This window comes from Malaclemys terrapin, chromosome 4 (assembly GCF_027887155.1).
Source record: "Malaclemys terrapin pileata isolate rMalTer1 chromosome 4, rMalTer1.hap1, whole genome shotgun sequence".
Classification (NCBI taxonomy): domain Eukaryota; kingdom Metazoa; phylum Chordata; order Testudines; family Emydidae; genus Malaclemys; species Malaclemys terrapin.
Window position 1 is genome coordinate 47,062,190 of NC_071508.1, and position 26,035 is coordinate 47,088,224.

At 44.3% G+C, this 26,035-nt stretch overlaps 1 protein-coding gene across 6 annotated transcripts in view; it reads left to right on the forward strand.

The window, feature by feature from the left end:
* SLC22A18 (solute carrier family 22 member 18) overlaps positions 1-26,035 on the forward strand; it is a 127,540-nt gene that overhangs the window by 94,785 nt on the left and 6,720 nt on the right. For 5 of the 6 annotated variants that reach the window (XM_054025402.1, XM_054025401.1, XM_054025403.1 and 2 more), the window contains 3 exons: positions 3,672-3,772; positions 20,469-20,570; positions 25,361-25,481. In XM_054025402.1, coding sequence (XP_053881377.1) covers positions 3,672-3,772; positions 20,469-20,570; positions 25,361-25,481 — 324 coding nt within the window. The remainder of the gene's footprint in view (positions 1-3,671; positions 3,773-20,468; positions 20,571-25,360; positions 25,482-26,035) is intronic. The other variant, XM_054025405.1, reaches the window with a different exon arrangement.

Genomic DNA, 26,035 nt, shown 5'->3' on the forward strand with positions numbered 1-26,035 from the left:
CTAATTGTACAAATGATCAGTACCATCCCTCTGGACCATGCAATTTCAAGGCTTCACTTTTGTGTGCCTAAAGATATTGGGAAAGTGCCAATTTATGGACACAGGATCTGTGTTAGGTGGATGTGTGCACAACTTTTGCAAACTCTCAAAAAAGGAGGAGGCCCTTTTAAAAATGATTCTTGATGTCTAATAACATTAAACTTAACTTGCATATCAAAGCAGATTTACTAGGAGTGGCTGAAAGAGAGAGATGGCATTTCAGCCTTTCTGGGCTTGACAAAATGTTTTTAATATTCCCTGGAAAATGTCCTGACATATAATAAACAAGACTTACTGTCTTCTATAGGAATCTGTGAAGGATTTCTAAGTAAGGAAGTTCTGCGTTTCTCTTCTTGCATGCACTTGGCATTGACTGGAGATGCTGAGTTCTGTGTAGTCTAACACCCCTGTCCAAAGAAAACCCACTGGAGAAAAGAACAGTATGCAAGGAAGGCCAAAGGAAAATTGCAATTCCCTTAACTCTTCCAAAAATGTTACTTGCCTTTAACTACACTCGCCTAATGGAAAATTCATAGAATTATTCTGTTTTACAAAACAGGCAGGATTGTAAAGTGATATTTTTAAGGGGATTCCTAATTTCAAGGTGTTGCTTATGGTATTATTTTTAACTTTTAAAATGTCACTGTGTAACCCTGAGGCTGTAGTTCTGTGCCATCTACAACATAATGCCTCATATGTACCACATGTAGCCACTTTCTTCCAAAAGAATCCGAAGATGCACTTTATATCTCAGTATTAGTCACCCACTGCCGAAATGCATCATCCTATGGGGTGGAACATGGCAGCCATTCTGCACAAGCAGCAATGTACCATATTTACAGGGGAAAACAAAGAATAACAATGCCATTCAAAAACTAAAGGGGAACTGTGAGGTAGGCAAAATATAATTAATTAAGATGGGATTTGGACAGGACACAGTGGCTAATATTCTAACACTTGAAAAAAAATGTCATGGGAACTTTTAACAATCCTGAGTGCCTAGGGTCTCATCTTATGTTTCATTGGAAAGACTGTCCCTCCAGAAGCACAGTGCCATACTGGGAAAGTAGCTGGTTGACACAGAAGAACTCCACCTATTAAATCTCTAGCAACATCTAACTTCACTTTTCAGGTCTCACATCAAGTTACTGACCTGATGATTACAGCCTAAGGTGATTTGGCTGTTGTCCACTTATTTGCACCTCACTGCTTGAGGCTAAACTCTCATCTACCTTCATCTCACTACTGCAACCATATAATTATATTAGTTAATTCGTCTAAATTACAGACCTGCTTCTATTTACATTGTAAACAAGTTTGTAATGTATATAGAGGCAAGTCGGCTGTGGTTACTCACTAAAATTAACTTATGTGGGCTAATAAGTACCTTCCTAAGTGAGGTACATTTAAGGCAGGGTGGTGATGGACAGATGGGCTGGTATAGTTTGGGTACCTCTAATAGTGGGAATATCTGCCAGTCTAAAAACAAGGTGGGGTATTTTACTACATGACAGTGCTTCATTCTCAACTTATGCGGGGGAAAAAATGCCCCATTAAAATGTAGTAAGTAAAAGAGAGAGAAAGCAAAACCGACCAAGGGTAAAATGTTCAAAAGTGTCTTCGGGTCCAGATTTTCAAAGATATTTTGGCGCCTAAGGATGCAGATAGGCCCCAGTAGGATTTTGCAAAGCACCTGGGCATCTAACTCCCTTTGAAATCAAGGGGACTACTGCACTTCTGAAAATCCCACTATTTGCCTATCTGCATATTTAGGTACCTAAATACCTTTGATAATTTAGCTGTAGGTCATTACGTGAGAGTCTAAATCACCTTTCCAAAATGGACTTATGAACTTAGGCCAAGATTTTAAAAAGTGACGAGTGATTTTTGGTGCTTCAGTTTTTGGGTACCTAACTTGAGACCCCTTACAAGGGTCTGATTTTCAGAGGGTGAATGCTCAGCACGTTCTGAAATTCAGACTCCTTTAAGGTATGTGAAATTAGGAACCCCAAAATTGAGACACCCCCAACCACACGTCACAGGCCTAAATCTCACGGAAAGTCAATGGGACTTAGTTTCCTAAGTGCCCAAATCACATTTGAAAATGGGACTTAGGAACCTAAGTCACTTAGCCCCTTTTTAAAATGTTACCCCAAATTTCCCAGTTTTTATTGAGTCTCCCAAGCCATGTATACACTTTCTACTGTGCAAGGCTCATCACTTGTTCTTCTTGGACCAGATTTTCAAAAGAGGGCACAGGCAGATTTTCAAGAGCTCAGTAGCCACAGTTTGGTCCAGATTTTCAAAGCAGTTCAGCTCCCATTTAGGCACCTACATAAAGGTCAGTTTAAGTTTTAAAAAATGTCTTCTGGAAGTCTGGCCCTGACTGTGAGTGCTCAGCTCCTCTGAAAATTCTGGTCATAGTGAACACACCTTTCTCCCCACTCCTAATGCTAGCCAATAGCTGTCAAATACATTGTCTAGCTTTACATCGCAAGCAGTGTAAGGTGGACAGTGGATGGAACTTCAGCAGCCATCTTAGTTCTGTTGGTCAGCCAAGACAGACCACTGGAAAAGTTACGAATTGATGTGGTCAATAGGCCAGATGTTCATTTGGAGTGAATTGGTGTATTGTAGTTCCACTGATTTACACCCACTGAGGAACTGGTCTAATATGTGTGACAGTACGCTCTGTACAAAATAGCCTTTAGTAAACATCTTGTTTTTGTGGACTTCCATTGAAAAATATATTTCCCTGTCTAAATGCCTCTAAAGCTACAAGTGAAAATAATCTAGTTGTATGCTTGTAACAGATGGACAAAGTGAACCCCTGTGAGTGTACAGCATTATAGACCGATAATTATAATCCTTCTCAGCGTCACAGGAAATGTGGGCAAAATCATTCTGCTGTAGCTGAGTTAGTGAGTCGTTTGCCAGCAAACTGTCATCCTCAGACATCCTTTGCTGTACTTTTATTTTGTGGCAAATATCTACTTATTATGTACTGGTCTGTAGGGGTGTGTGTGTGTGTGTGTGTGTGTGTGTGTGTGTGTGTGTAAAATACAGTAATTGAAAAGCAGACCCACTGTGGGCTGAGGCCATCCATGCTTCTTTGACTGCCTCTCTGTGCTGACAACATTAGAGATGCATGAGAGACAGAAACTCCACGTACCAATGAAGTCATTCACCCAGTGCACAGTGAAACCACTGTATTTAATCTCCTGTCCCTAGACTGTTTCTGAGACCCCAAATCCAATGGTGAAAATCTGAAGTTAGGCAAAAAGAATGAGGAATTATCCCCTGGTTACAATCTTGCCTGAACAAAAAAAATTTTTTCTTGTGCTATCCTAAAGGTTAGCATGTCTGGCCTAATAAAACCTTGTGAACTGCGTCCACTAATCAGCATGATTGTATCTAACTTCCTCTAAGTTACATTTTTAAAGGCAATAGTTGAAATGGTGAAAGATTTTTTTTTTTAAACCCAAAGTATATTTGTCTGCATTCAGCATTAATGTAGAGCAACTCCACTGCCTTTACATCAGTGATAACTAAGCAGGGTGTGGCCCTTTACTTGCACTGTAAATATATTCCAATACCCATTAAAGGTATTTTCATTTTAATACACTCTGTAGGTTTGTTCCTGGTTATGTTTTCCATCATCTCTATGAATTTCTTTGGGCTGGAGGCAGCACAGACTGGATATCTGATGTCATATTTTGGTGTTCTTCAAATGGTAAGTGGACATGACAATATAATCAGACCTGCTGTGTCTGTCATGTGCTGTCAGGAGAACCTCCACTTTTTAGCTAGATTCAATTAGTGCATATGGGCAGGTCTACGCTATCGCTTATGTTGATATAACATATGTCGCTCAGGGGTGTGGAAAAGACACCCCCCTGAGCGATGCCAGTTACAGTGACCTAAGCGCTGTCCACACTGGTGCTATGTTGGCGGGAGATGCTTTCCTGCCAACACAGCATCCACCTCTATTGGAGGTGGAGTAATGATGCTAATTATCCCGTCCGCATAGAGCGTCATCAGTGCAGCTGCACCGATATAGCGCTTCTAGTGTAGACTAGCCCTAAGACACACAGCCCATAGCAGTCAAGACTTTGTCAAGACCTGCAAAAGCTCCAGGCAACTGATCCACCAGGTGCGCTGAAGAAAGTCCCACCTGCTTCCTAGCTAGTATCTAATCATGCACTTAATCACCCTTTCTGCTGCAGTAAACTAGGATTGCTTCAGGCAGAGGATTACCATTAAAACCATTTGGGTAATACTTGTGAAATGTAATTCTTGGCTGTGGATTGCACTGACTAGATAATTTGTCTGGAACCTAGAAAATAATTATAAATAAGCATTTCTTCCACACTTTTGGATAGTAGTCGAGAATGGAGTGTCTCTGGAAAACGTTCTTCCACTTGACGACTTTTGTCATTGAGTTTTAGGCCATGGATGCAGTCCAGTGTTGAACTGACATGTTGTCCTAGCTTGCACAGCAAAAGTGTAGCTCTTGCTCTAAACTCAATGGGACACATCCTTAGCTGGTATAAATTGGCAGAGCTCCATTTACTTCAGCAGAGCTCTGCCAGCTTATGCCAGTGGATGATCTGACCTAGTATTTTTATAGAGGCCTTGACTACGGAGAAAGGAATCCTATCCACTCTGTGGAAATGAGCATGACTGACTAGTGCATTACAAAAACTGTAACGAGGAAGAAATTGTCAATGGAATACAGCCAGTAGGAGAGGAGAGTGAGGAAGTGGGAAGATTCAGCTATGCTAGTTGGTAAAGGAGACAAAATCAAAAGGTACTGTACTGTACCAAAGGGTACGTCTTCACTACCCACCGAATCGGCGGGTAATAATTGATCTATCGGGGATCGATTTATTACGTCTCGTCTAGATGCGATAAATCGATCCCCGAACGCGCTTCCCGTCGACTCCGGAACTCCACCAGAGCGAGAGGCGGTAGCGGAGTCAACGGGGGAGCCGCGGCCGTCGATCCCGCGCCGTGAGGACCCGAGGTAAATCGATCTAAGATACTTCAACTTCAGCTATGCTATTCACGTAGCTGAAGTTGCGTATCTTAGATCAATCCCCCCCACTAGTGTAGACCAGCCCAAAGTTTTCTCAGAAGAGAGGAAGAGACTTAAGCAACTGCAGAAATATCAACAGTTGGTTTATAGGTAAAAATGAGAGTTAAGTTCTACCCTAAATTATTGTCTTGGGTTTAGAGCATTGAACTAGGGCTTAGGAAATCCGAGTTCAATTCCTGGCTCTGCCACAGAGTTCGTGTGTGACTTTGGACAAGTCACTAAATTGCTCTGTGCCTCAGTTTCCCTATCTGTAAAATGGTGATAGACAAAAGAACTATCATTGCTATTTTACACTATTTAGATTGCAAGCCCTTTGGCAGGGGGGACTGTCTATCACTGTGTGTCTATACGGTGCTTATGATAATTGGGCTTCAGTCTTGGTTGGGGTCTTTAGGTGCCACTGTATTTTCTAATACTGATAATAATTGGATTTCTATGCTAACCAAAGATCTGGTCCTGCAAACAATTACTGCTGGCTATAGTGCTTAATAATCAGGCATAGTCCCACCAAAGCCAATAAAACCATGTCTATTAGTAAACTCTATACCTGCTAAGTGTTTGCAGATGTTAATTTTTTAACAGAAATTATGTTTAAGCAGCCTTTTTGGTAATTCTTTTTCCATCCATGAAATGGAACTATGCTGCTTCATTGACTGTATCCTTGAACGCATCATTCTGCACATCACAAATACCATTGGTTTTGTGGGCTGCAGTGAGACTTCAGTTTTTTGTGATGTCCCATTGTGGGATATTGGCATTGAGCCAAAAGCACCAAGAAAATTCTCTAGGGAAGCAAGCAAATAATGTTAAAACTGGTTCCTGTGCTTTCCCAACCCCCCCTCCACCAGCCTGATTAGTAAGAGAATCCTATTCAGAAATCTAGGAACAAGTCAAGTTTGATTTTTTTTTTTTTTTTTTTTACTTTGTAGCTAACTTTTACAAGTTTTAGGTAAGCAGGACCAAATCTTCAGCTGATGTAAATCGGTGTAGCTCTACCACCTGAGAATCGGGCTTAAAATATGCTGATACTTAGCAAGAATTGTGTTTTCTGTTCAGATCAGGTCTTTAAATAAAACAGTCCAAGGTATCTGATGTAGACAGTGTCCATAATGGAGTTGATTTTTTAATTACTTTCTACTGAGTTTATTGCAGGTGTGCTAAGTCTGTCCAGCAGAGCCCTTTTATTTGTGTACCTACACCTTTCTTTAGATTGGCATTTCAGATATATTTGTTTCTGTGGTATAATGGTTGATATTGATATGCGTGTGATTAAGGTGCAAGTGAATTCCACCTCTCTAAATGGATGAATGCTGATGAATAACTGCTGAATGGACTCCCTACTTCATTGAGTAAATTAAAGCCTTATTCATAACAAATGTAATGTACTTTTCAATGAACCACATCAGTTTGATCCTCAGCTACAGATTAGATTTCTCGTTTCCTTATTTTGCTCTCTATAAAATGTCTGTCTAACTTGCTTTGAGGAGCTCTGCAGATTAAAGATGATGCAGGAGACTCCCTTTTATCCATATGTACGATCTATGGTCCTGTGCTTTGTTCATTTTCAAGGAATAGAGTAGAAAGGTAGATGCTGACATCACAGAAATGAATGAGGGGGGGGAAATCAAGCAGTGTTTACTTTAAATCTCTCAGTGTATATTCAAAACAAAATGGTTTCGTTATAAGGAAAGCCAAACACACACCCACATTGTGTTTCAGAAACAATAAAGCAGCTGGTCTACTGGGAAGAGAACAGCATTTGTTGTTTGCCTGTGTTCTTTGCACACATTCCACACACACAGGGGCTAGAGAAGGGTGCAGATTTGCAGGAGGGAAGCAAGTGATGGTATGGCCCTTATCGACCCACCCAGTCCCAAAAATGCAATCAGATGCAGCATTACCAGTTCTTGCAATTTTATCGTGAGTCTCATGATATCTGAGGCCTTTCTTAAAGCCCCAGCTCCTGGAGTCATGTGATTGAAGGAGAATCTCAGGATTATGTTGTTGTTTTTTTAAGTAGTTTCTAGCTTTCCTGGCTGCAGTGAAAAGCTTCAAAACATGATCCCTCACGGCTCAAAATCTGGAAGGCAAATAAAAAGAATTTTATATATATCCTATATCTATATTTATATATAATGTTAAACTCAAGGTTTTTAAGCAAATCTCTTTACTTTGGAGAGCTGACCCCTGGTTTTTGAATCCTTGTGGTTGGCAATACTGATATTTTTCTCCCACACAAAAAATAATGGCTCTGCCCCCCTTCAACCCTCCCACAGGGAGTGATGGTTATTGCCCCCAATCCTTTCAAAAACTGATAGGGTCCTCTTCCTTCCCCTCCCCCAACCCGAAGATATTATACTTCAACTGTTTACACTGTCTGTTTTTTTTTTTCTTCAAACATTTCTCCCTTTTTTAGCCTGCAGCAAGTGAGAAGTGGAGACATAAATAAATCCCCCTCCTCTACCCCGCCCCCCCCCCCCCCCGGGCATCACTCATCCAGTTCAAGCACTGGCCTAAAGCATTAGGAAAGGAAATAGCTTAAAAGCTATAAAAATAGCTTTGTGTCAAGCTGGGGGGAGGATATTTGACAGAAAATATTTCTCATGTTGCCTACCTCTAAGGCCTGGTCTACACTAGTGTGGGGGGGGTCGATCTAAGATACGCAACTTCAGCTACGAGAATAGCGTAGCTGAAGTCGACGTATCTTAGATCGACTTAGAATTACTTACTTCGTGTCCTCGCGGCGCGGGATCCCCCGTCGACTTTGCTTCCGCCTCTCGCCGAGCAATGCAGAGACACTCAGGGTATGTCTGCATTTGAATTGGGTGGTGTGATTCCCAGTTCGCCTAGACAAGCACAAAGCTGACCAGCTGGTAGGTAATACCGATCACCTCTGTGCAGGCAGATTGATCCAAAGATCCAAACTGGATTTAGTGCCACTGAATCACAGCATGGCCACGTAGGGTATGCCGACACTATGTTTCAAAACCTGCCTCAGCAAGTCTCAGAGCCCAGGTCTACAGAGTTGGGCTAGCAGAGTTTGGTCTAACACTCTAAAAACAGCTGTGTAGCCAGCACTCTGAAGTCACGAGTCAGGCTGGAGTTTGGGCTCTGAAAGCCATCCCCCACCCTGGTCTTCAGACTCCCAGCCCGTATCTTTGCATAGCAGTTCGTAGAGCCGTAGCGCAAGCCCAAGTCTGTGGACCCGTGCTCTCCGACTCACTGCCACAGGTTTGAAAACACTGTAGACGTACCCATAGGGCCACATCCAGAGACCCAGGGCCCAGCCCAAGGGAGAACAGAATTCTCCTTCCCAGGTTGTAGAGCAGATGTAGAGCTAGTCCTTGGAGCCTGATAGAGCCCCGCGGCACTCCTGTGGCAGTGGGAGGACTGTACTAGCACCGCTCCATCCCTGCCATTTAGTAAACAGATTTAAAGCCTTGATCAGTATCTTGTCATATCTTCAACTGCTCCTTGGTGCACAGGGAGCCTCTGTGGTGCCGGGTTCCCTACTATGCATCCCTTCAACAGCCCTGTGAGTCCAGGCTCCCACACACACACAACTTATGCAGCATAACTGCAGCCAGGGAGCCTCCCTCACCTGTGATGGTCTGACTCATTTTGCCCCTTAGGGTCACTCATATTTGTTCTACCAATGAGCAAAACTTCAGCGGAGGCCTTACACTGTAAGTTTTAATATTGCTTGTATCCAGTTGGTGGCATGATTGGCTCTGACCACAGATTGTGTCCTCACAGTCCCACGTGGTTCATACTTGGTTAGTAACCATTGTCTGCCATGCTGCTGTCATCTTGTAATTGCTTTGGCACAATTTTTCTTTTGCCGTATAGAAGGGAATTCCCTCCCAACACCATGTGAGCCTGTGTAACCAGTTTGGCTAGACTTCCTTCCTTCCCCCTCTCTCTGTGCTGTAGAATATCCCAGAGTGCATGGGCCCAGGTTGTGCTGGTGCATGTCCTCTGGGCACTCTCTCCCATACGGAGGCACTATAGAATAGCTGTCATGATTTTCCCACAATGCACTGATATAAACTACTTAGGCAAGTGCAGTTCAGCCCCGGTTGCAAAGCAGAAAGGCAGCAGTCTGAACTCAACCTGTGTTTGTTGTAAATGGGTCAGATGAGCATTACCAGCTGTGTTTGTGTCACATGCCACATGGCTAGGGTCAACAAGTCTCATTCTAGCATTGTCTTCAGTGATATACTGTTGTGAGGACCGCTGATTCTCTGGCCTTATTAAGAAGCCACACTTCCAGGCCACATTTTTAAATCCAACTGTCTCGCTATACAATAGTACCTTAAATCATTTCTAATGTATGGGATCTCTTTTCTTATTCCATAGCCCAGGGCTCTGGTGCATCTTCATTCCGAGTTTTTCTTTAAAATGTTAACAAAATAGATTTATTTTAAAAAGGCATCTTCTAAAACTTAATGAGGGAATCTGCCCCAATCAAGTACTTGCAATCTGATCAAAACTAAACGTTCCATGTCTCGTAGAGCAACACCCATCAGAGAGACCTCTTTGGCACGAAGCTTGTGTATCATTAATTGGCTCAACAAATAAGTTAAGGTCTCAAATTATCTCATCCTCTTTTCCTTGGTATTCAGCTACAAGAGCCAGAACCTTAGCTGGTGTAACTTGATGCTCCACCAGTTGAGGATCTAGCCCAGGAATGTCCTCTCCAGAAAACCTCAGTAATGTGGAGTAGTGGATAGGGTACTGGACAGGAGGAGACCTCAATTCTGTTCAAAGCAATGCCACTGACCCATATTTTGACCGTGGGCAAGTTGCTTAAATGGTCTGTGTTTCTGTCGCCCCACCTTTGAAATGAAGGTAATGATATTTACCTTCTTTTGTGAAGCACGTTGACATCTACAAATAAAGAGCATTATGTGGGCCTGCTCAATCTCCCATTGAAGAAGTCTTTCCATTGGCTTCACTGGGCTTTGGATCATGGTTTCTAACAGCAAGGGTAAGTTGGGTTGTTTTAACCTTTTTTTTTTAATGGCTGTTTAGAACTTATTTTCAGATACATCTGTTCCCCGTTAAGCAAAGATCACAGTTTAATAGCACAGGATATTGGAAAGTGCTGTGCAGCTGTAAAATAAAGCTAAGTAATGGGGGAAAAGGGGAGAAAGTTGAGGTCTGGAAAAAGGAAGAGTGAAATAAGATCAGAAAATGAGAAGAGGGTTCTGGAATGCAGTGTCTTAAAGGCAACAAAAACAAATAATTATTTGACTGGGAGATGAAAAAGCCACTCAGGAACTGATCTATGACCAAAACTGGAATTGCTGAGGTCTGGCAATTAGGTGAAAGTAGCGTGGGTAGCTTAATGGAAGAAAGCCATGGGTCTAGAGTAATACGGAAGTTGTTGTATCATGATGATGTATAATTACTTATGGTTATGCCAATATAAATCCAAAAGGGAACTTCTGATTGAAGATAATGAAATGAGGTCAAGAGTTTTGCAAGCAGCCACCTCCACACTACTCAGCTTGTGTCAAGGAGATTCCCTAAAACCTGCAATATGTTACAGCAGGCATAGAGAGCTGATCACTGTAGGGTATTTAGTCAAGGGCTTGGAGTGCCTTCAGAAACACACAACCATTCTCAGCCAGGTTCTGATTTCAGAGTGGTCTCATCACAGAAAAGATGTGAACAAAACCTCCTTCAAAGTACATTTACTGAGCCCATGTCTACACTAGGCATGCTTTATACTATACTGGCAAAGTGCTTCTAGTGGGGATGCAGTTTTTGCCGGCATAGCATATTCCAACCCTTTCCCCCCCCCACTGAGCAAATTAAGCTTTACTAGTAAAAGCACACTTTTTTGCTGATATAACTACATCTACAGCAGGGGCTTTTGCTGGCACAGCCATGTCTATCATGAGACATGTGCCTGACCGAAACAGCTATGCCAGCACAAGTTTGTAGTGTAGACCTGGCTCCTATGAGAATTTTTGCTTGGAGGTGTAAATTTTATCCCCTTTCTCTCCAGAATGTCATTTTACACTGCACAGTTGGTTGAAGCTGGCCTGATAGGAAAGCTTTTATGTTCCAGTTTTCTATAGAATTGTAAACCTCAGTAAATGGAGAAAGTCTAGGGCAGTGGTTCTCAACCAGGGGTCTGAGGCCCGCTGGGGGGCTGCGAGTAGGTTTCACAGGGGGCCGCCAAGCAGGGCCAACATTAGACTTGCTGGGGCCCAGGGCAGAAACCAAAGTCCTGCTGCATGGGGTGAAGCCCAGGCTCTGAGCCCCACCACCCGGGGCTGAAGCCGAAGCCTGAGCAATGTAGCTTCGTGGCGACCCCTGTGGCGTGGGGCCCCAGGTAATTGCCCTGCTTGCTACTCCCTAGTGCTGTCCCTGGCTTTTATATGCAGAAAACCAGTTATTGTGGCACAGGTGGGCTGTGGAGTTTTTATAGCATGTTGGCAGGGGGAGGGAGGGGAGGACTCAGAAAGAAAAAGGTGGGGAACCCCTGGTCTAGGGCATGATGCTGGAAAGCTTGTAGCATAGTATCTGAACATGCTGCTCTGAACATGCTGCAAAGATTAGGCAAATGAAGCACCTGGAGTTGCTGGCAAGTAACTGATATCTAAGCACCAGATGTGATTTTAAAATTAAGGGGGGCGGGGAAATTACACTCACAGACAGTCTGGTCCCTTGACTAAATTTATCTCTTCTTGTCAAACAAATTGTCTCTCCAACTGCACAGCTTTGGGAGGCAACAAGTTGTTACCGGATTATTCGAGAGACTGTCTCTGGGAGGAAAGATTTACATTATGTATCCTCTGTCTGTCCCTCTAGCTTTCTCTTCTGGGCAACAAACAGATGATTAAAGGATTGGGTTTTTAATTATAGCCAGGTAAGCCTGGGGAAAATCTACCTGATGAAAAGACAACAAACACAAAGTCCTTCAGTTTCCCTGGTCTGAAGAATTTAAACCAATAGAAAAGATGAATGACACGCTGGAGCTTGCAAAATATAAAATATTCTGTATTCTTTCAGGCAAGATGCTATGGTCAGCAGTTTGGGACTCAGTTTATCTATCTTCCCACCACCCAGCATCTTTATATGCTATCATCAGTCTCACAGACATTAAGTAGCGGGTTCAAATCAAAAGGTGTTTGTGACAGCAAGTTGTGACCAGCTGATAAAATAAAAAAGTAGGCTTTACCTTCCCACATTCTAAGGGCTTTGTACAGGTCCTGAAATTCAAGGGGCGGAGGGCTTTCCAAAGCCACATTTTCCTCTTTTTGTTGTTGTTGTCCTGTGGCTGCTGATCTGGTTTGTGAATGAGTCGCATGTACATCCAGTGGCTGTTCAGTGTTTTATAGATTACATGGTACCTGCTGAACTTCTGTAGAGTGCACATGGATGAAATCTGTGATTGTACAGTTCTCCCCTCAATCCGCTGACAGAACTGGAGCTGTTCTGGAATAACTTCTGTATACTGTATGCTGACCTGATTACTGGGATGTCTATTGTATGAGCATAGTGGTTTAGTTAATAAGAAGCATTTGTAGGAACCAGACTAAGATGCAGGCAACCACCAAACTGTCTGAAGAAGCTAGGCCTGCTCAGGTTACCATGGGGATAGTGAGCCTTTAGGAAAGGTAGACATACACTTAGATTGTGTTCTTTTAAAATCCCTTTTCTCTAAATGCTCTGGATGGGATCCACAAAGAGACTTAAGTGTTGCAACAGTGAGCATCATAGTTAGGGTTGCCAGCCCTCCCAGTTTGGCCTGGGTCTCCCAGAATCGGGCTCGATCTCCTGGAGACTACTGAAGCCAATCCAGGAGATTTTAGGCCGCTAAAAGTCCGGTGGCGCAGCGGGACTAAGGCAGGCTCCCTGGCTCCGCGGCACTCCCGGTAGCAGCCGGCATCAGCTCCTAGACGCAGGGGTGGCCAGGGAGTCTCCGCGTGCTGCCCCTGCCCTGAGCTCTGATTCCACAGCTCCTATTGGCTGGGAACAGGGAACGGCAGCCAATGGGAGCTGCAGGCAGGGGGCAGAGCCACCTGGCCACCCCTGAGCCTAGGAGCCGCTGCCAGACATGCTGCCACTTCTGGGAGCCACCCAAGGTAAGTGCCGGCCAGCCAGAGCCTGCACCTTGAACCTCCTCCTGTGCCCCAACCCCCTGCCTCACGCTCAGCCTGAGCCTGGAGCTCCCTCCCACACTCCAAACCCTTTTGCCCCAGCCCGGTGAAAGTGAGGGTGGGGGAAAGCAAGTGACAGAGGGAGGAGGACTGGAGGGCAGGGCCTCGGAGATTTTTTTTTTTTTTTTTTTTTAATATGGAGATATACCTATCTCTTAGAACTGGAAGGGACCCTGAAAGGTCATCAAGTCCAGCCCCCTGCCTTCACTAGCAGGACCAAGTACTGATTTTGCCCCAGATCCCTAAGTGGCCTCCTCAAGGATTGAACTCACAACCCTGGGTTTAACAGGCCAATACTCAAACCACTGAGCTATCCCTCCCCCAAGAAGGGGCATGGCCTTGGGGAAGGGGTGGGCAAGGATGTTTGGGTTTGTGCAATTAGACCGTTGGAAACCCTAGTCATAGTACCTAACTTTTAGGCACTTGGAAAATCACAGGACCAACACTCTAACCCCCAAAGCTGAGTTAGGCACCTAGGCTCCCTATACAATAAATGGGGAGAGGATAGGCACCTAAGAATGCCATCCACAAAAAGACAGCACACGAGTTGGGGAGCTGCCTAAGCTAGCCAAATGGAAGCTGGCAATGAGAAGGGTGTGTCCTAAGCCCTGCCCAGAGATTGGTACCTAAGTCTAGGCTGCAGGTAAGTGCCTATCTCTGCATAGTGATCCATGAATGGGAACCCCTCTCCTGCAGTCAGGTGCCTTACACACCCAAAGTATTTCTTATGAGAATGTATTTGGGTGCTGCCTTACTCCACACAAAATGGCCACAGGAGGTGGTGACGGTGGTGCCCTCCTTATACTTTTTGCCCAGGAGTTGGAGCACTCCCCTGCGATGTGGGAGACCCAGGTTCAATTCCTTGCCTCTCTGTCAGAGGGGCAAAAAGGATCTGAACAAGGGTCTCCCCTCACCAGGGGAGTGCTCTAAGTACTTCTTCTTAGCACATGCACAACATGCCTCAGGTGGCACATGACCAGGATTCATCAATTTGGTCTGCTGGTTGGATTGTTAGCATCCCCAGCCCGGGCACTGACAGGGCGTGTGACACGAATGCTGATCCATGCCCCCTAACCACTGGGCTATGGGATAGTCTGATGCAGAGCTCCCTGAGTCTCTCCTGTTTAAGCTGTTCCACTGTGGATAGATAATGGAAGAGTGACTGGAGCAGAGAGATGGGACTTTGGGGGTGCATCTACACAGCGAGCAGCACTGAGTCCCAGAGCTACAGCCTCGGGCTTGTGCGGCTTGTGCTGTGGGGGAAAAAAAATGCTAGGTAGACATTCAGGCTCAGGTTCTGAAGTTTTGGGAGCGGGGTGGGCTAAAGAGGCAGAGTCTGAATGTCTACTCAGCTATTTTTAGCCCTGGCCTTTGCAAGCCCAAGTCTGTCATCCTGTGCTGAGACACGCTGCTTTGGGCAGCTGCTTGCTGTGTCAACCTACCTTGGGTCTCCCACCTCCCAGTTGGGTGCCCTAACCACTGGACTAAAGAGTCATTCCCTGTCTCACCCAATGACTGCTGTACTGTGGATAAATACTTAAATTGCAAATGGAGCATGGAGGTTAGAGAGAGATTTCACTGCTTAAAAGTATTTGCTGGGAGTTTCCAGATCAATATTTCCACTGGCAGTTCAGCAGCTCATCTGTCTTTCAAGAAGAAAAGATCAAGCTGTTTCACCTGTGGCATGTGTACACAGCCATGGGCGGCTCTTGTAATTTCACTTGCAAACTATTTCCTTCCTCTTTTGTTCACTGATGACAGACTAGATTTCTGCAAGGTCTCTTTTCACAGTACTTCAAAGGACAAAGGTCAGCACCATATGGGTAAGAATAAGCCCATGATAGACAGCCCCCCGCATGCTCTTTGAAACAGAGGCTACATGCAAGGAAGGAGCTCAGAACACAAAGAGAGAAATAATACTCGCGTTCCACTGCTACTTTTTCAGTGCCATGAAGGCTCTTCATGGAGACTTATGGGCGCAATAAGGGCCAAGTTTTCAAGGAGCTTCAGCCCAGCCTCTAAAGCTGCACCCACTATTTTTGCAGTGTGACTATGTTTGCAAAACTAGGGGTGTAGATAAACACAATCCCTCTCCCCGCAAAAAGCCTGCATATGCAAATAATCCTTGCTAAGCATTTAGCTCCGGTCACCACCACAGTCGAGAGATGAGGAAGAGACAAACTGGGGCAGGGAATGGGCTGGATGTGTATGGTGTAACCCAGTTAAATAAAGACACACACTCAGTTCAGGTCTGAGAAAATTCAGACTTGCATTGCTCAGTGTGAAAAGGTAAGTAGCTCAGATTTCTAATCCGGTATTAGAAACTCACTGTGGCTGAGTCAGTCACACAGAGATCAAACTGGGCCTTGGGAGGGGCTCATCTCCACTCCAGATCTCATTACAATACCTGTTGGGTGAGCAGCTATGACTCAGCAAAGCTGCAGGTCCACTCCAGCAGTAGCAGGCCTTCGTGGCATGCATCTCCTTGAGATTTCATTAGTTGGACTGGAATGTTGCAAAAGGCGAATGACGGCACACTTTTAAAAAGGTAAGCCTAGAGAAGCATTACTCAGCCACTTCTCCTCCCTCCATTGAATGGAGCCACAAATTGCTTGTAGCGCTGTCATCACCCCACTAACCACCTCCTGCCATTGCACAGCATGATTTGCAGTTGGCCTCGCTCAGCCTCACTAGTGAGTCATCCCTATGCCTGAGCTGGTGAGCACTGAGGTCATTCCCTGCAAGTCCTGTGATAGACCCATGCCAATCAACCAGAGCCCACAAGCAAGGACCTAACCAGATGATCCCAAAGAAGGTTCCTAATCAAAGCTGCAACTTTAGTCTGCTCAGTGGTGCTGCCTTGCTGGGAGAATTCCCGGCTGCCTGGTAGTTCTGACAGACTGCTCCCACCTCAGCTGGCTCACCCAGCTATTCTGACAGTCACCCCATATATTGACATAGCATTGCAGGCCAATGTTAGGGTGTCACACAGTATTTATTCTGTGGCTCACTGCAGCTCCAATGCAACATTCTCATCAGCCTCTCCCCCTCCTTCCTGCTACTGGTAACTAGAATAGATGTGGCTATTTCACCACTTTTCCCATTCTCCCATTGCTGAGAGGGCCAGGGTATGATAAGTATTTCTGCTCACTCCCTCCTGCTTAACCCTGTTCCTGGCTGCTCCAAAGGACAGAGACCACAGTAGCCCCAGACAACTTTTAGTGAGTAAATTTCATGTATTAGAGAGAAAGAGAGAGTTTTAGCACCCTAGGTCCTTAGCTGGTGTACATTGAAGTAATTGTGCAGGCGTTGATTTACCTGAACTGAGGGTATGATCATGGATGTGCTTTTTTATCTCTCCCTCCCCTCGCCCCACCCCCCATATTGTTGTTTTCTCTTCTTTTCAGTCTTTTGAGGCTCTGCCTTGGGCTTGAGGGTGCCAATTAATGCTGTGACGCTCCCCAAGGGTAGCCCAGGTTGAGAAGCACGTCACCATCACTTGCCCATAGCGTGAGGAAGTCTTCTCTGTGGCTGCTGTGGATCAGCTCCCTGAAACCACCAGCCTCAGGCAACACAAGCACTGCCTTCCAGGGCTCCCTCTATCCGTACACATTAGCAAGAGGCACACACCAAACCCTGAGTCCTTGGGAGCATTTCCTGTTGTGCCCAGCCCCTTGCCCACTGAACGCTCTCAGAATTACCAGGCCTGCTGCTCCCAGAAGAACAGCACACGCCAGCTTGTAAGATTGCACTCAGAATCACCACAGCACTTAGGAATGTTTCTAGTGAAAGCAAGAATAAGGTCATTATCAATGAACAGAGATTCAAGTAAGAGTGAGTAAGAAGACTGGAAACACATGGTTACATACATGCTTCCTAGAGACTAAAATTTACTAACAAGTTACCCTCCTGTCCAAAGAAGCTTATCTCATCCAGTTCTCTCCAGTGTTTTCAGCCAGGCCTGCATGAGACCCCTCTTCCAGGAAGAAGATGCAATTTACTTCTTCAGAGAAGGATGCCAGGGTGTCCTCTTTGTTACCCAAATACACTAGAGCAAACCTTTGATGTGCACCTCAAGATAGGGGGTCTCCCTTCCTCTGCCCCGCCCCCCCAGCCATAGGTGGCAGGTATCATAGTCTGGGGGAGGCTGTGCCTCCCCAAACAGCCAGGTGTGTCCCCGCCCATGCTCTGTGCCTAGGCCCACTCCTGCTTCCCGCTCTGCAGCTCCCCCTGTGCGGTGGCCCCGGCTTGGGCTGGGGCCGCAACACCTGCCCTCCTGGTGCTCCAGAGCTGGGGGCACTAGCCCGGGGTGGGGACTGGTAGTTGCAGTGGGAGGGGTCTGGGCTCCGGTGAGGGGGGGCACGGAAGGGGTGGGGGCTCAGGTGGAAGGGGTGGGGCTGGGGGCTAGCATCCCCAAGCTGGTGGTTCACGGGTCACCCATGCCCCCCACATTGTTTGGTTCTTCCTGTTACTATTCTCTCTCTGAAATTTTTACAATCTGTATTATCATCCAGTTTAGTCTTGTGAGAGGAGACCTGTTGTCAGCCATACAATACTTAATATACATGTAAACAGCCGGATAGATTAACATTTCTTGTCTGACAGAAAACATATTTTTACACCTTTGCTGGTGACCAGTCCCTAGACAATGACTTTAAAAATTTAATTTTCTGTTTCTATATATAAATCCTTACACACATCCGTACATACATTTTGCAATAATATCGATGACCACTGTGACACTGGCTTTTATTTGAGACCTCACATGACACTTTTTAGTCGACCTAGTAGCATCCAAAATGTGCCAGGTCATTAATTACATGATCACATACTATTTGTCCACAGGATCCCTGCCTCATTCAGTGAAAGCCAGTTATTCAATATTTTTTTCTCTCCTTCACATTCAGTGGGTGACCCCCGTCTTCATTTACTGCATATCAACAAACCCAGCACTGAATACACAATAATTAATCTCCTCATGGTTATACCTGTGGTGCTCTTGCCATAGCCTCTGAGTGCTTCACAAACATCAATGAATTTATCTTCTCAACACCCTTGTGAGAATAGATGCTGTTATTATCACCACTTTACTGGTGGGGAACTGAAATATAGAGAAATTAAGACCAAGATGTCCACTAGTTTTCATGCACCATGACTCTGAGCCAGGAAGGTATTTAGGCGCCTAATGTCCATAAATACCTTTGTGGGGCTTGGCCCAAGAGCCTGAATTTTCAGAGTATTTAGCATTTTTATAGGATTTTATATGTTCAGAGCACAGCTTCGATTGTAGCTGTGAGTGCTTAGCAATTTTGCAAATCCAGCTCCAGGTGTCTCATGTTGGGTACCCAGAAATTGAGGAACATACAGTTAGTGGCTACTTGTGAAAAGTTTGGTTTAAGTGACTGCCCAGCATCACAGAGATAGAAGCAGAGAGAACCAAATTCTCCAAGGAGGCATTCAGCTGTCTTCACCATGAGATTATCCTTTCCCTTCCTGCTAGCCCCAGCCTTCTTCACTTCTGAACAAATGAATCAGGGGTCCAACAGTCTCTTTCACTATCCAATCCTGATTAATCCCCAGCAAAGGGCCCTCGTGTGCATTCAGTGAAACAGGTGCCCTATGGAAAAAATAGCATGTGATCATGTAATTAAAGCTTGTATCATAATGCATACACACAAGGGGGGCTGAATTAAGGTTACATGGGCAACCTTAGTTCTAGTATTTCCTCACTTTAGAGTGCTTGACTTGGCAACCTCAACATTCTTTTAAAGTAGTTATTGAATGTTGCAGTCTTTACCTTCCAATAGTGCTTTGTGGTCTCAGCCAAGATCAAGGCCTCATCGTTTTAGGCATTTTACGATGGGTATGTCTACACTTAAAAGGCTACAGCAGCAAAGCTGCACCACTGCAGTGGTGCTGCTGTAGTGCTTCAGTGTAGACACTACTTGCGCCCCAAAGAGCTTACCATCATTATAAACAAGACAAAGGCTGGGAGTAACTGTTGCTAGTGTCCCTTCAGTTTTTTGTTAAAAATTCATTACTTTTTCCAGTATTCCACAGATGTTTCTATCATGCCTGTCCCTAAATTAAAATGTTTATTACACTATCTTGAGGAGTGTACTGAGCACTCAGAATCACTGTATCAGGAAGATGATCTATTTGGTATTTCTAATTTATATTTATAGTATTTACTCACTCTCAGGGGAGGGGGAAGCAAAACAAAATCATAGTTACAAGAGCTGGATGGAAAAAGGTAAGTATATCTTATGAAAAGAGTCAAAAGACATAGTTTTTCATTGTGTTTGAAATTTTTCATGAGGGTTTTAATTTTTTGTGAAAAAAATTGTTTAAATTTTTTCCCTCCCACTCAGGGTGGAGAATAACCTACTCTCTCACTTTTTTCCAGTTTTAAAACCCATTGCAATACTTTTTATACTTATAAAAAACACAGGAAGAGAAGCAAAGGCAAGTGTGTTCCTCCTCCCGTCCCCCACATCAAAATGAAAATTTCAGGAAAAAAATTGCAACATTTATCAAAATGAAAAATTTCAACCAAAATGAATTATATTTAATAAAAATGTTCATGTCGGTATAAAAGGCATTTTACATCCAAAAAAATTTCATTTGAAAGTTTTGACCAGTTCTAGTAAGAACACGGTTTAATGGGAAAATCCACACCCTAGAGGATATCATATATCTTTCTGGCAGATTTGTGTAGCTTTATCATTGGAATACAAAACATTTAAATCCATTTAAACCCTACATAGAGGTCCTAAGTGACACATAGATTTTGTGCTGGTCCTCTGCACAGGATAAATTTCATCTAGAATGCATTTCATAACACAGCACTTTGAATCCCAAGTGCCTTTCAGGTCCAAGTGCTTGACATACACTAATGAATTGTGTCTTGCAACCACCCACTGAGATAGTGACGTACACTTATTTCCATTTTACAGATGGGAAAACTGAGGAATAGGTGGTCAGTAGCTCACCTGAGGTCACTCAACACATCAGTGATGGCTGGGAATACAATACAGAAGTCCTGATTCCCAGACCCTTGCTTGAAACACTAGCAACAGCTCCACCTCTCTAGCTTGCCCTGTAAGATATTTCATATGGTACTTAACATATATGTGTCTTTGCTCTTTTTCTAGGTTGTTCAGGGTCTGGTAATTGGAAGACTAACTAGTCGCTTTACAGAGAGGACCCTGATCATGTTGAGTGTCTTAGTCTTCAGTGGAGTGGGCCTTGCTATGGTAAGACAATGGGTGGGATTTTTAAAAGAACCTTAGGCCTGGCCTACATTTAAAAGTTATGCAGGTATAAATATATTGGTGAGGGGTGTTTTTTTTTTTAAAAAACCAATATAGCTATACAGGTAACAGCTATCGTGTAGATGCAGTTATATTAGTATGTTTAGTATGACTTATCAGCATAGTTATCCCCCTTCCCATACATGCATGGCTATTCTGACATGAAGCACCTTTTTACCAATATAACCATGCCCACAATAGAGAGGTTGTACTGCTTTAATGAAGTAAAGCAATATGGCTTTGCAGCATAGACAAACCCTTAGTGACTTAGGTCAAAAGGTTCACTGACTTTCAGTGAAACTTGTGTTCCTAAAGGGCTTGTCTACATACAAGTTATACTCTCAACCTGTACTGGTGCCGTTAAATCAGTACAACACACTAGTGGATGCAGTTAGAGTGGTATAAAGGTGCTTCCTATATGGGAAAGGGAACAAGCTGTATTAGTATTAGTATAAGAAAACTTCATACTGCTGGAAGGCCTCATCTACCCAACAGAGTTTACTGGCATCACACGCACTCACGCACCCACCCATCCCTGCTGTTTCATACAACTATGCCAGCAAAATCCCCAGTGTAAGAACTGTGCTGACAGAAGAGTGCTTCCATCAGCTTAGCTAATGCCGTTCAAGGACATTACTGTGCGGACAGAACTACTGTTGGCTTATGCTGTGTCTACACACTAGGAGACTATGCCAGTATAGGTATACCAACCAAGGCACTGTAATGTAGATAAGCCCTAACTGTGACCACACTAGAGGTTGTACTGGTATAACTCTTTTGGTAAACAAAAACAACAATAACTAAATCCCACAACACACCTAACCCAAAGAGTCATACCAGTACAAAACCATGTTTAGAACTGGCCTGAGTAACTTGATGCTTTTGAAAATCTTACCCTCAGTTTTTGCTTGGTTATGTTTCCTGAACTTCTCTGAAAGTAAGTGAAAGTTACAGGAAAAAAACCCACACTTTGACAAAAGTTTGCTAGTGATATTAGGGGTTGGTCGTTTTGAACAATCAAGTTTAGTGCCTTTTTGGAATGAAGCAGAGAACAATTTTTGTGTACCTCAGTCTTGAACTGCCAAGAACTGCCAAGACTCCAGGGTGCATGAAGTCTTGGACGAGGATGACAGAGAAAAATGACAATAGATTCAGCTGTTGGCCTTTAGAAATTCACTGAATAGTTTGGCCTTGAACCCTCTAACTAGCATTTGATTATTGTGTATGTTGCAATGAAATGGCCGTGTTACTGTGGCAAAAATGACAGGTCTTATTCACATACCTGTTGCACTGTAACCTTGTTTGTGGGCACACAGAGGTTAAGTGACTTTTCCAAGAGGACATATCAAATCCATGCCAGAGGAAGGAATAGTAACCCAGTTTTCCTGACTTCCAGACCCATACTCGAACTACTAGGCAACACTGTGTCCCCTATACAAGTTAGAACACAGAGCTAGGAACCAGGAAGGTCTGGAGTTTTAATCTGAGAAAGTAAACCATCGTTTCATTGGGTGACCTTGTGCCAAGTCACCTGATTGCTTTGTGCTGATCTGTGCTTCCACACAGAGGCTGCATGAGCACCAAATTGGGTCAAACCAAAGGGGTGCAAATCACCTGTTCCCTGCTCAACCCAGATAGAATGGCATGTCTTAGCAGCGCTTTCTAAACCCTACCAGCCAGAGAACTGAGGAATCAAAATCATGAGCACAATATGGGTCCTACATGGGGTTGCATACTGTGCTGCCATAAGTCCAGCATGCCATTCATCATCATCACACACACAGCTGGCCTGAAACAAGCCTAATGGATGAACTTCAATGGCACCGCCTGAGATGCAGAACCTGAGTGGAGCCCAATTACCCTCCTTAGTCTTGCTGTCTCAGGAGTGATGGAGCAGGTTCACTGAAACATTTTAGCATTCCTGTCAATGCTCCAGACTTTAATTACCTCAGAAGATTTAGAAATGAGCGAAGGCAGTAATGAGAACATCATGAGCCAAGCAAGATGGCAGCTCTCATTCAGACTCTTTGTTTTGTGAATTTGTTAGATGAGGTGTCATTGAAAAGACTTGAAACCCATCCAAAGCAGTAGGAATAGGATGCATGTTTTTAGTAATAATAATGAGGAAGGATAAAAAGGGAGTAATTTAAAGAGCATAATTTAAGTTTCCTCTGTATAGATCAGTGTTGTTGCAGGGCAGCACATATAACTATGGATTAATGAGCCACGGTTGGAAGAAATCCAGCCCAAAGAAGTTCTTACTAACTTTGTGGGGGAACTCTGCTGTGAATTCACTTCAGAGCTGGCAGTTAGGACATGCCTAGGGGGCTTGGGGACATCCTGACGGCATGGGCCTGAGAGACAAGGGTCGGGAATGACTTCCTAGGACAACTATTCATAGGAAAATACAGCTGCAGTCCTTTCCACCCAGGAGAGCTTATTAAAAAGTCCTCTGTTCGAGGGGCTGCCAAGAAAACATCTGTGTGTGGGGTGGCTTTTCATAATGGAGGTCCCAACAGGGATGAGCCTTGTTGAGGCAGCTTGTTGCAGTGTCAGGGGGGCCCTGGCTGCCCTCAGCACTCAGATTACAGATCTGGGGTCATAAAATGTTTGACTTTAATTCCCCCTCCCTCCCTTTCAAGCATGAGCATTAAAAATAGATCAATTTAATATTTTCCTCCTACTATGTACTTGCTATTGTTGGCCTGCCAATGGATGCCATGTCTGCAAAACAAAGCCTTTTCCTCAAGAGTGGAAGCAAGTAGAGAAAGCAGATGTTTGAAAAAGAAACCTAAAAATCTCCCTGGAAGGGTTTTGGCATCTAGCACAGGAGGTGCTTGGTGGGACTTTTCATGGCCTCAGAGGATAATTTTGCAGCTTGAAAGGAGTCTAGATGATGGGTGCCTATTACCTGGAGGTTGAAGATGCAGCAGGGGTGGGTCAGCTGGGAGATGTGGGGAGTTTGAACAGCCGGGATGGGCAATCAGTGGTCAGAGGAGATGATGCTTCTCATTTGCAGATGTGGGAAGGCTTATGAGTTAACGGGGTCTGGGAGGGGCTGCAGAAAGGTTTGGCAGTCACATGAGGGATGTTTTCCTCTAGGGGGTGCATGTTTTTGACTTGCCCTGCCCCTTCTCTCCTGTTTCCCATCCATCTGCCTTTGAGCCCCCTCCTGGGACCCCAGGCACAACCCTCACTATCTGAAAAATAAATTCCAGGTTTGGAAGTCATGTTCATACTGAGGCCTTCCAACCCTGATTCCTATAGGGCCTCAGCGGGGGGAAGCACTCTCCCCAGCACTCCCTCTGCTTTTAACGGTCATTCCCCACTTTTGTTGTTTGTTATTGAAGGGCCCGTCCAGCATTTATTGTCTAATTCAGGGAGACATGGTTCTGCTGCCTCTACACTGCCCAGGTGGCAGACAATTTCCAGAGGTCAGGGGAGTGTTAAAGCTGTGTTCTCTCCTGAGATCCCTGCATGAGCTCTAGAAGCATTTGCTCTAGCAAAGGAGCTCTTATCATCCATCCACTGGTCTGAATATTTTGTGCACCAAGGCTATATCCTTTAGTCCTGACCCAAAACTTAGGCAAAGGTCCCATGGAAATCAAGGGACTTATCTACCTTTGCCTCCAGACAGAGGTTTAATATATACATACTTTTTAATCCAGTCAGGAAAATGTTTTAAACCTCAGCATGAGCAGGTCATGAGTTAGGTATGTTTCTGGGCTTGTTTTCTCTCTGTAACCAAGAGTCGCTGACTGGATTTTATGAAAGGAAAATCCATGCAGGATGATCCAATGAGTAAAACTTCCAGCTTAACAAAGGATATAAATGATCTCCAGATGACAGTAAAAGAAACACACCTCAAAAGCAAACATAGGCTAAGAGACTTCCAGTACAGAGCGAGGGAGGAGGGGCATTAATTTCCTTTCCGTGCTCCAAAGAAATCCATTCATTTGACCAGTCGGGATTGTGAATGAATTCAGAGCTGGTTTAGCCCCACTGCATAAGAAGTTTATTCTTGTACTTTTGTTTAAGTAATAAACTGCTGAAATGACGTCTCTGCTCAGAACATGTGCAATAAGAAAATTGTTACAGTCACTAATTATGCTCATTAACGTGTCCTTATGACTGGGAGACCCATTCCAGATTACTGAATTCAGTGAATTCATTAGCAAGTATACTGACAAACAGGATTAGCGATCCCAAGGGTACAGTATTACATAATGTGCTGTGTTCATTTATTTTGACAAGCGAAGTTTAGTTTTAATTATTTATGATGATGCATTATAATGGGTGCTGTAGCATGTTTTGTATAAGTAATGAAGACTTAAAGAGACTGTACTACAGGCCCCTGCTATTAAATTTTTCCTGAGAGGTGGAGCAGACAGCCTGGGGGAAGGAGGGGGGGATTGTGGGAATTGTCACGCTTTGTGAATTAGCAAAGCAAAACTAGATGAGGTTCTACCTTAATGTACAGGTTATAGTTTCTTACATATACTGAATGTTTATAATAATGCATTAAACACAAATTTAACAGAAGTGATTTGAATGGGCTGGATCTTCTATTGGTGCTGCATCAGAGCTTCATCACTGTACACCAACCCGGAGTCTAGTGCACTATGTATTTATGAAAATCCAGGTAGGATTGTATCTCATCAGTGACGTTATCCTTTGTGCTGCCCAGGAGCTGGTTTTCTAATAGACGTGGTATATTTTGTTCTGTCACTTAGGCGCTGATGACCAACGTGTTCCATTACTGCATCATTGCTCTCCCCATGGTATTTGCACTCTGCACTATGGGCATCATTACGGACAGCATTCTCACCAAGTCCGTCCCTCCTTCTGACACTGGTAAGACTTGTGAAAAGACTAGATTTTTTTTTTTTTTAATTAGACGATCTTCCAGCTCAGACTCTGTGCCTTGTGACTTTTAAAGCCTGAGGTTTCAAGCTGTGAGCTGGCATGTGCATAAACGCTGCTGTGCTGATGCTGTGCTGCCAACCACGACTTAGAGCGTTGTGGGAAGAATGCCGAGTTCCCAGCACATCCCATCAGGCATAATTTGACTAAGAACAAAGCGTAACCTGTATTAGTCCTGCATCTCTGCCAACCAATGAATGCTGGTCAGAAGAAGCAGGCCTAGACTTACAAGGAGGCCTGCAGTGAGCCAGTGACCAGCATCAACTGACAGCATAACAAGATGCAGAATCCTGCAGCCTTTACTTAGACTAAAATCCACCTTGCTGCAGAGGAGCTGTGCAAAGCTTTACTTATGCTTACGGCTTAGGTGAATCACAAGGCCTTGTGTCAGCCCTCTGCACTTAGGACAGTGCTCCCAAAACTTTTTACCTCATTTCCCCCCTTACCCATGTCTGCGCCCTCCTCCCCTGGAGCAGGGTCATGGC